The sequence below is a fragment of the Sprattus sprattus genome (genome assembly GCF_963457725.1).
Source record: "Sprattus sprattus genome assembly, chromosome: 16".
Taxonomy (NCBI): domain Eukaryota; kingdom Metazoa; phylum Chordata; class Actinopteri; order Clupeiformes; family Clupeidae; genus Sprattus; species Sprattus sprattus.
In genome coordinates, this window is record NC_137914.1 from 7,862,258 (window position 1) to 7,873,475 (window position 11,218).

Here is an 11,218-nt window from a genome sequence, read left to right on the forward strand (position 1 = left end):
GGAGGGAGCGCGGGGGAAAAGTTCAGCTCTGGGTCTCCCTACTGGAATGGACAAGTGGGGGGACGGGGATCCACTGTAGGCTAAAGAGCAATACTCTAATACAATTAGTGGGCTTAAGTCAGTCACAACTCGACTTTCTTGCAAAAAAGGCACATTCATAATATTATAATTACAGGCCTATAATTCCTGCACGTTTTTTGTTTTTCTGAATTATGTGAAATGGCTTATACAAATAGGTAATACTGAACGATTATGTGTCACCAAGGGCAAGGTAAATTGGTTTAGCCTTAACTTCTATACGAGTGACAGTGTTGGGGGATGGGGAATTTGTTGATTGTCGAGTGAAAAATAAGCACAGAGATGGATAGGAAAAGGCCAAAGGCGTCAGGCGCCCAATTTCGAAAAAAAAGAAAAGAGGAAGAGGAGAAACGAGCAAAACATAAAGGTATGCCACTATGTTCTCTCTGTTTGATTACGGTATCCATGTCATGATGAAGGGCTAATGTTAATTGGTGGTATAGAGTGATTGCGCTTTCCTTTTGTGTGTCAGTGAGAATACCTTTTCCATATGAGAAATTAAAACATGCCTGGAGTGGAATCTTAATCTGTTCGTAGAACACTTGGTATACCTCAATTGGTACCCCATCGAGGCCAGGCGATTTCCCTTTTTGAAAGGACATAATTGCTTGGTAGAGTTCATCTTCAGTAATCAGACCCTCACATGCTTGTCTCTGTTCATTAGAAATTTGAATATGACCCTATGGAAAAAATAGCTCATCCTGACATTCAGTCAGATTTTCAGAGGAAAACATTTCTGTGAAATATTTTTCTATTTCACATTTCACTCATAACTTCTGCTGGTGTTGTAAGCACATTTGTTTCATCCACCATTAATTTCTGAATGTTTTTTTTTTGTTATTTTTTTTTTGTAAAAAAAAAAAACGTGTTACATTTTTCCCCCTTTTCCATCCATTTTGCTTTGTACTTATAATATGAAATATTTGATCTCTCATATAACAACTGCTCCATTTCTTTTTGTTTTTGCTCGAGTTTGTCCATTGTATCTTGGGTCGCATCCGTTCTCTCCACAATTAATGTTAATATTTCTATTTCCTTTTTTAGGTTTTTTTCTTTTTGATTGAAAAGTTTTTGTTTTCGTGAGGCCATCTTTATTGCATATTTATTGCTTTATTGAACTGTATAGTCATGCTTCTTTAACCCCACTTAAAACAAATACAAAATACAACAGACCTAACCTATAAATGGCTGCAGCCATACTGCGATTCTGTGGGATTATGCAATGCTATGTTGCAATGTCCCTGTGGTTGTTGGGGTCAAAGGTCATAATGTCCATGGGGATAAGATTTGAAAAACCAAAATACATATATTCCTATTTTCAGAAACACTAGCTTTGTTGTCTTAGCACTGTGTTAACTGCACATGCAAAACTACACTCAGATAAACATTATCTTCAAAACAAAAACTACAGCAATATTAAAACAGACAGTGAGCCAGCCTGATCAATGAATATGAAAAGAAAATACATAACATTAACATCTTTTGAATTTGGAATGATTTAAATTGTGAGATCCAGCACAATATCCACCTTGGTTTGAAGAAGGCTGAAAAGATAGTTCACTTTGCAGTGCATTTTAATATGTCATAAGTGAACATTAGTGATAGTGAATGTTGAGCTGTAGTTTTGTTACTCATGAAAGATGCTGCATGTTGAAGCCAGAGATATCACTTCCATACATTGGATAGAGAAAACTATTGCAGAAGGCGTCTTGTAGTACATTACTGAAAAATGGCAAAGAGCACAAAACCCGATACAAATCTTGCTTGACTCACACACACACACACACACAGCATCACGTTTATGTGTATTTACACTTAAAGCCTTTGTCAGTATGATCTTTACAAGACTAGTTGAAGTTTATCAATATCTCCAGGAAAAAGCACCTGAAAAGAAATTATATGGGTGAAGCACAACAACAGATGTTTGTTACGTTTATGGCTTTGTCCTCAGGCGTCAAGTAGGGGTGTAAAAAAGAATCGTTTTGCATCGATGCATCGATCCAACAGCCGACGATACGATGCATCGACACGTCCGCAAGAGTATCGGTTTAAAAAAAAAAAAAAAAAAAAAAAAAAAAAAAAAAAATTTTTTTTTTTTTTTTTTACTTTTTGTTGCTAGTGCACTTTGATGAGTATTTCTATTTTATAGTGAATGAAGTAGGCCTACAGGGGTATTTTTTGTTACCATTTGCTGCTACTGGTGCACATTTGCACTCATTGCACTGATTTTGTGGAGCATTGTCATTTTAAATTGAATTAACTACAGGCCTATTTTTTGTTATTGTTTGCTGCTAGTGCACTTTTGCACTGATTTTGTTGAGTATTGTTATTCTATAGTGAATGTGGTATAGGCCTATTTTGTTACTTAACACTTTGTACTTTGTACAGTAGTTTTTGATGCAAGGCCTTTCAGAATCTATAACAGGGGCATTATTATTTTTCAGTGAATGAGGTTGTCATAGGCCTAGGTGGAGTACAACTTAACGATATAACAGCTTTCATTGATTTATTTCAAATCTGAAACATTGTCTAGCCTGTAAGGTTAAAAAAAAAGAACAAATTAATCGAATCGAATCGAATCGTATCGTGGTGTATTCATGAGTATCGAAAATAATCGAATCGTTGGGTCAGGAAATCGATACTGAATCGAATCGCCATGATGGGTGTGATTTACACCCCTAGCGTCAAGTGTACTAAAGATTTGACACCGTATGACACTTTTCATGACTTTGAGACACGAGACCCCCTTAGCCACATGCCTCCCCCTCCCAGACGGTATGAAGCTTGGTCTTAATATGCCTGCAAATTGAAAGGTCATCAACATTTTTGGAGATTAGGGTGTGCTCAGTGTAAATGTCAAAATACGTTAAAGATTATGGGGCTATAGATTTATAATTTGTAGTCGGCCTAAGCCCTTTCCAGACAGAAGCAGAGTCTTTGGCTGAGAACTGGTGTTGGAGTTTCTCAGAGTAGAGTCGTTTAACTTTTCTAACCTCCTTGCTAAACCTGTATTTCAACTCTATAAACCTATAGGTAGGAAACACATAGAACAATCACTTGTAATATATTCTCTCTATATTGTAGTTTGACCGTAAGAGTGCATACCATCATCAAATTAATTCTATTATTCTAGTCTGAATGTCAAAGATAATTATAACTCATTTTAAAGTAATTTCAATGTAATACTTCTACCTGGTGCATATAGCCGTATGTTATATGTATCTCACTAGTATTTACTATTATGCCAAACAAACAGAGAGCAACAAATGAGTCTATGATGAACTTAAGCCTGCAATACGAACAGATTCCACTGAATGCAGAAGCCATATTCCATCCACCTCACTGAAATAGATCAATATGATTAGCCAATCATACCGCTGTGGCTATCAAACAAACTTAATTTCTCCTTCCAATAATAGGCCTTGCTTTGGGAGGCAGAGCTGAGACTGATGGTACTTCACAAGGAACAAAATGTGACTGGATAAAAATTGTTCTCTACCCTTCAGCAGTTTTTCCCCAACTTTTTCCTGTCTATGGTTTCCACACTGTTACACCGGTAGGCTACGCAATGGGAGAAGGGAGAGATTGAAAAAACAGAGGCTGATGCAATAAATAAACAGCAAACTTTATTACTATATAAGAACAAAGAAAGATGCTGCATGTTGAAGCCAGAGATATCACTTCCTTACATAGGGTAGAGAAAACTATTGCAGGCGTCTTGTAGTACATTACTGAAATATGGCAAACAGCACAAAACTCAGTACAAATCCTTGCTTGACTCAAAGACGCACACACACACACACACACACACACACACACACACACACACACACACACACACACACACACACACACACACACACACAGCATCACGTTTATGTGTATTTATACTTAAAGCCTCCATCTGTCTGATCTTGACAGGACTAGTTGAAGTTTATCCATATCTCCAGGAAAAAGCACCTGAAAAGAAATGATATGGGTGAAGCACAACAACAGATGTTTGTTACGTTTATGGCTTTGTCCTCAGTCAAGTGTGCTAAAGATGACACCTTATGACACTTTTCATGACTTTGAGACTCAACCCCCTTAGCCACATGCCTTCCCCCCCAGACAGTATGAAGCTTGATCTTTATCTGCCTGCAAATTGAAAGGTCATCAACATTTTTGGAGATTAGGGTGTGCTCAGTGTAAATGTCAAAATATGTTCAGGATTAAAATATTGACTATTTGCATAGCTTGCATATTTGAAATAGGTTCCCACTGCCTATAACCATCTAAGAAAAGACCTCAAAAGATTCACATATACCTGAAATATGTTTGATCATGGAAAGTAAGCATCATATGTTCTGATTCCATATTTGTATGGAATGACTTGAACCGTTGTTATTTGTTATTTTTAATTGTGCGCTTGCTTGCACTCTACACAGTGGTGGTGGCAGTTTGGCGGCGCTGTTTAAATAGCACTCTACAATGAGAAGGAAACAGAGGTTTTGACTAGAATATTCAAAAAAACAAAGCTTTATTTCAAGAACACACAGTGCTCAACACTATCCAATAACAACTAGCCTATCAACAAACTGTAACTTTGGGCATAAGAGGTTCATAGCAGAATGGTTGAGAAACATTGGGTTGGGTTTCAGAGATTTACAGAATAAAACAGGTTTCCACACATTCACATGAAAGAGGTTAAGATGGCTGTGGCATGTTTCGTGCTTCTTAGATTTCTCCGTAAAATGCTTTAGAACCCTCATCCCCGTTGTAGTCCAGAGTGTTTCAGTCACAGGACTTTGGAACAACAGGCAGGGGAAACAAAAAAACGCATCACTCACTGAACAGCCAGCTAACCAGCTCCGGTTAGCATACAGGCTTGATGAGAAGCTCCGGTTGTACATCCTCGAAATTGAAATTTTTAGGGCTCCCATTGACTTTAACTAAGCCACCACGGAGGACGGGCTTCTCTCAGTGATAACGGATTGCAATATATTATATCTGGTCACATTTAAGTGGTTGTTGACAGGGGCTTACGGTCTCCCACACACATTTAACGTCTTAACACAGTACATTTCTTATTTTAATTATTTGATATACAATGTTTTTCGACAAATTCTCAAAATGTAAACGCGTTAACACCGTACATTTCTTATTTTTAATATTTGATATTTAATCTTTTTCGACAAATCTCAACATTTTTAAAGGGGCGGTGCCCTAGCGCCCTGTATTGACACACCGCCACTGATTCTACATTCTCAAAAAAATACAGAGCAACTTTTCCTCACTGGTGCCACCTATAGAGTACAACCTGCCACAAACTACCACTGTCCAAAACTAGATTCTACATTAACTCTATTTAACTCTATCTTAAGTGGATTCACGACCTATCCTTGAAATGTGGAACAGATTTAGTTGTGACAAGCAGTTAATAATACATCTACTGATGCGCAAACTTGGACACATCATCAGTGTTGTTCCTGGAGTCACTGGGTGTTTCTGGTCTTGCAACAGACACCCTCCTCCAGGCGACCCGACCGAGGCTGATCAGACCCCGGCCTGTGTCCAAGTGGCATGCTACCCCCACTGCTCTCCCCTCTTCAACCAGAGCCATCTAGATGCTTTCTCTGCTGCCTCTACGTTGTGACTTATGGCTCTTCTTCGGTTGACACCTGTTATGCCCAGTGTGCTGTAGGCTTTGTTCAGGGAGTGGCTGGCAAATCCCCGACTTCCCACCTCCACTGGCATACACCTTGTCCTCCACCCATTCCTCCGACAATCCTCCACCAGCTCCTGGTACTTCTCCCTCTTTCTTTCTTGCGCCTCCTCCATCCTCTCCTCCCAGGGGACCGTCAGCTCCAGCAAAAATTGTTGTTTTGAGGCTTCTGAGACCAAGATGATGTCAGGTCTCAATCTGGACTGTGTGATGTGTGGTGGAATTTCCAGCTGCCTCTCCGAGTCAACTGTCATCACCCAGCAAAGTTTAATATGCTGAGTACATTTTGTTTTGTTAATTTGCAATTCTTTTGTTTTGCTCTTCATTGGTAGCAATCAATGTGATTATACACATTCGTAATTCAAACCAAAGAGTACAAAACAATAGATACTCTTATCATACCCTGGCAGAGAGCACTGCAGTGTGTGCTGAGCAGCAGCATTTCACCACAGCATGTAGCAAAATCGGCTTCACTGTTTGCATGAGAGTTTCAGGACTCAGCACAGAGAGGTTTTTGTGTTTTTGTGTGCTACTGTGTGGAGATCATTTTTGATAATACACTCTCAGGTAGAATGTTAGCATAAGCAAACTCACCCAATGCCTTCTTCATCTAAATGTGTTGCCGTGGATATAGCTAAAGGTGTCAATGAAGAAATACACGTAGACTTAATTGAATTGCACAGTCGACATTTGTGCAAGTGCCTTTAAACTTACTGGAATTGCACACACTGCAGAGGAGTGCTATTTCATCCCCAGGCACTTGCATGCCTGAAACTTAACTAGTTAAAACCAATTGAGAAATGTGCTATCAGTCATTCATGTGTTCGGATAAGGGATTAAGCAGAGAATATGACTGCCATTTCACCCTAGAATTCCCCTCAGGCCCTTGCTGACTTTACCTGCAGTGTGTGAGTACCTGCGTGTGCTGGAGGCCTCTCATCTTACAGAGCTGACTGTCTCCCCACCAATCAGATGGCTGCCTACACCTCCCGCAGGCAGGTAAACTTGCAGGGCGAGTGTCTTCAGGCAGTGGAGGAGGGGTGATAGCAGGACTCAGGTGAGAGCTACCCCCTCTCCAAGCAGTATAAAGAGGCATCGCACCAACAACAAGACACTCAGAGGTACATCCTTCCTCTTAGTGGACTCACCTGCTCCAGTCCTGTTCTATCTCTCCTCTCTCTGTTGGCCTGTAGCCCTCTGTAATTTGCAACAGCAACCATGAGCATAAGAATGTCTTCATCCAGAATGAGCAGCGGTGGCAGTATTAGTGGTGGCTTCAGCAGCGGTGGCAGCATGAGGAGGAGCTTCTCCAGCCGCTCCATGGGTGGCGGTAGCTTGGCGTTGGGAGGTGGTGGCTTGGCCTTGGGAGGTGGTGGCGGTGCCGCTGCCGGTGGCTCCAGCTCCAGCTACAGCTACAGCATTGGCGGAGGTGGTGCCAGCGTCGGCGGAGGTAGTGCCAGCATCAGCAGCAGCTTCGGTGCTGGTGTAGGTAGCCTGGGGCTCGGAAGTGGTCTGGCTATCGGCGGAGGTGGCATGGGATTTTCCATGGGTGGTGGAGGTGGTGCGATCATAGCACCAGCACCAGCCATCACAGCTGTCACCGTCAACCAGAGTCTGCTCGCCCCCCTGAACCTGACGATCGACCCCACCATCCAGACCGTCCGCACTCAGGAGAAGAACCAGATCATGACCCTCAACAACCGCTTCGCCTCTTTCATCGACAAGGTCAGTGCTTTTCTCATAGCAAAATCCAACAGAGAGAGACATGCACTGGCAAGAATTCTTCTAGGCTTATCGTGTCATCAATTGATCATCTGATAGGATGTTGCCAGTAATAGTCTTCACTAAGTCACTTAGGGAAAAAGGAGATGTTCTGAAACCCTAACCCAGAGAGGGCCTATGCCCTACTACAGCAGATGACAACACTTGGCATTCTGGCAAACAAACTTAGGTGTGAACCAGACAACCTGCAAGTGAAAAACATTTAAGCAAATTTACAAATATACGCCATCTTTTGTTCATAGATGCCAAAGTTCACGTTATGATTCACTAATTAAATGGAGTTAAAGAAAAAACAGGATGCTTACTACAACTTAAAAAAAAATGAATATTGTCTTTAAATGAGTGCTGTGTAACCTCTGAAAAAAAACTAAGTATAGTAAAAGTGGACTAATGGTGTTTGATTTTGTCCCCACAGGTGCGCTTCCTGGAACAGCAGAACAAGATGCTGGAGACCAAGTGGAGCCTCCTCCAGGGCACGACCACCGTGCGCTCCAACATCAACTCCATGTTCGAGGCCTACATTGGCAACCTGCGCAGACAGCTCGACGGCGTGGGCAGTGGGCAGGTCCAGCTGCAGGGAGAGCTGAAAAACATGCAGGTTCTGGTTGAGGACTTCAAAGTGAAGTGAGTGCCTCAATTATTTATGTACATTTGCCAGTGTTTACCACCTGTAATAGAAGGAATGTATGGGGTTTCAGTTCTTAGCTCCATAAAACTGACCACACTGTGCTCCATTTGTGCAGGTATGAGGTTGAAATCAACAAGCGTGCCGCAGTGGAGAATGAGTTTGTTCTGCTCAAGAAGGTAAAAACAGAAAAAAGTGTTTACAGTCTCTCCCAATGTTCTGCTTTGATCTCCCATTGGTAATATCTGAATCTATTCTTCTTTTCCAATTCTTTCATTCTTCTTCAGGATGTTGATGCTGCCTACATGATCAAGGTGGAGCTGGAGGCCAAGGTTGATGCCTCTCAGGATGAAATCAACTTCCTCAGGGTCGTCTATGCAGAGGTGAGAGATGGTCATAATTCATGTACAGGGTCACATCCAAAATTATTAGCAGTGTTCCCAAGCTCATATCAAACATTAACATCTGTCATTCTCTTCCTCACACAGGAGCTGCGTGAGCTGCAGGCACAGATCAAGGACACCTCTGCTATTGTGGAGATTGACAACAGCCGAACTCTGGACATGGACTCCATTGTGGCCGAAGTGCGTGCTCAGTATGAGGACATCGCCACCCGCAGCCGGGCTGAGACAGAGTCATGGTACCAGGCCAAGGTGAGTGCATCAATCTGGCATCAACTCTTAGTGACTTGTCATGAAAGAGCCTTGATTCTTGAAAGAGGCACAGGGTAGGAATTTCATGCTAACATCTCTTGGTCTTCTACAGTTTGAGGAGATGCAGACCTCTGCTGGCCAATACGGTGTTGATCTGCGCACAACCAAGGCAGAGATCTCTGAGCTCACCCGCATGATCAGCCGCCTCCAGATGGAAATTGAGTCAGTCAAAGTACAGGTCAGTTACATCCCTTTGCTATCGCCACTGAGTATAACTAATGGTATCATTAGCCAACGCTTAACCAATCTCCACTTGGCTGACTTGCGCTCTTTTATTGCAATTCAGCGCGCCAGCATTGATGCCCAGATTACAGAGACTGAGGAACGTGGAACGATTGCAGTGAAGGATGCCCAGCTGCGCATCAGGGACCTTGAGGCGGCCCTCCAGACTACCAAGCAGGAGATGGCCCGCCAGGTGCGTGAGTACCAGGAGCTGATGAACGTCAAACTGGCCCTCGACATTGAGATTGCCACCTACAAGACCCTGCTGGAAGGAGAGGAGTCCAGGTAAGCATATGAAACACAGTACATCTACAAAGGACTGCCTCAAGTATAATACTTACTAGTGAATTATCTGACTATTGTTATTTGGCAAGAAATACAAAATCCTAATGTTTGATCCCTTCCACAGAATTGGTGGTGCCTCTGCAACAGTTCACGTCCAGGAAACCTCAGGTGCTGCTGGTAGGTATATTTATTCATTTCAAGTGTGGATACAAATCCAGATATGAACCATGCTGCATATATCATTTGCACTTTTTATTGATCTGCCCTTTAATTTATTCAAATGTTTTTTTGCAGGAGGCGCTGGCCTGGCCCTTGGAGGAGGAGGAGGCGGTGGCCTGGCCCTTGGCGGAGGCGGTGGCGGTGGATTCGGCTATGGTGGCGGCGCTGGCATGAGCATGTCACTCGGCGGCGGAATCGGCATGGGCGGCGGCTCCAGCCTCAGCATTGGCGGTGGCAGCAGCAGCATGTCTCGCTCCTCTTTGATGTCAAGTGGCTTCCGCCGCTTCTAAATGAGGAACGACACCTCTCCTCTCTTCCCCCTAATCTTTACCCCGTATGCTCTTCCCAATTCCACTCCATGAAGTCTGAAAGCTGTGAAACAACAAGTCAGTGTACTCAGAAAGTGAGTGGGATAAAACCTCCACCCATCCCACTTGCAATGCAATGTAATGCATGTGACAAAACCGCTGAGCTGCTCAAGATGAAATACAAGTGCAACACTGCAGATGTGACTGGTGACTCCACCACATGCCAAAGAGTAACCAAACCCGAATGTAAATGTAAAATGCAAATAAAGTGTTTAATGCCAAACATGTGTAGCTATCCTTACTTGTGTCATCTGTTTTGAGTTGCAAACCACATGAGTTGAAACAAGTTATATTCCAAAATATTTATCAGAGGATTAGTCGTCCTCAACAAGTCAGTGTATTCAGCGAGTGAGTATGTTAGGTTAGAGTGTAGCACAATTGCAGGAGACCAGGTTGGAGGATACACAGAGGAGTTTATTCCAGGAAAAAACACAAAGGATCCAAAACACACAGTAAACAAAAAGTTGTCCTTTCCGTAACTAACACAACCGCCGTCTTCAGGCAACATAACTCAAAAGTCCACAAAGCATCCAAAAACAGTAAACAAAGAAAGTCCAACAGACCGTGAGCTGCAGTGAACAAGGGCCAAGAAAATACATGAGCGAGTTCTCACAAGGAGCAGCATATCACAAACCGTTGTCTGTCTCTCGTGTCAAAATCCCATGACTGAGCAACGAAGCTCACAAAACAAGGGACTTAAGGCAGCCACATGAAATGAGGAACAGGTGATTCCTCAAATCACCTGGCACAGGGTTTCCTAGTTTGTTTGGCAAGGGCTTGGGATATGAGTAAGGGTTTCCTGGGCCGAATCTCAGGGGCTTGTGGGTTCTGGTGGCATCTCCTGGCCGCTCCAGGTATGACAGAGTGGATATGAAACCACCACCCAACCGGTTTTGTCATGCTGTGTCCTAATTTTCACCATTCATGGCCTCCACAAACAGGGACTCAAAACAGCCCAATAAAATCTTACAAAGACTACAAGAAATGTGGCTTCTTAATAGAAACTCAAACTGGTTATAATCTGTCCCAGACACTGTATTAGTGCAATTTAACAATAAATAAAACAAGACCTTTACACTTCCAATCCTACAGTCCAATCCAATATCTGTGACATCATTTGAACCACTCAGGGAAAGTATTGAACGCGTGCAAAAGCTTAAAAGTTTAAATTTCCTTATCTTCTTAAAGGTTCAGGTATCCATGTACATACATTAATAAATTA

General features: G+C 42.5%; 1 protein-coding gene across 1 annotated transcript; it reads left to right on the plus strand.

The window, feature by feature from the left end:
• Nucleotides 1-7,012: 7,012 nt before the first annotated feature.
• LOC308377766 (keratin, type II cytoskeletal cochleal-like) lies at nt 7,013-9,918 on the plus strand (the record flags this gene model as incomplete). The annotated part of the gene is made up of 9 exons (XM_080854502.1): nt 7,013-7,507; nt 7,980-8,188; nt 8,308-8,368; nt 8,477-8,572; nt 8,678-8,842; nt 8,955-9,080; nt 9,189-9,409; nt 9,534-9,577; nt 9,728-9,918. 9 exons carry the CDS (start codon nt 7,013-7,015, stop codon nt 9,916-9,918), a joined length of 1,608 nt encoding a protein of 535 aa, XP_080710628.1.
• Nucleotides 9,919-11,218: the final 1,300 nt, after the last annotated feature.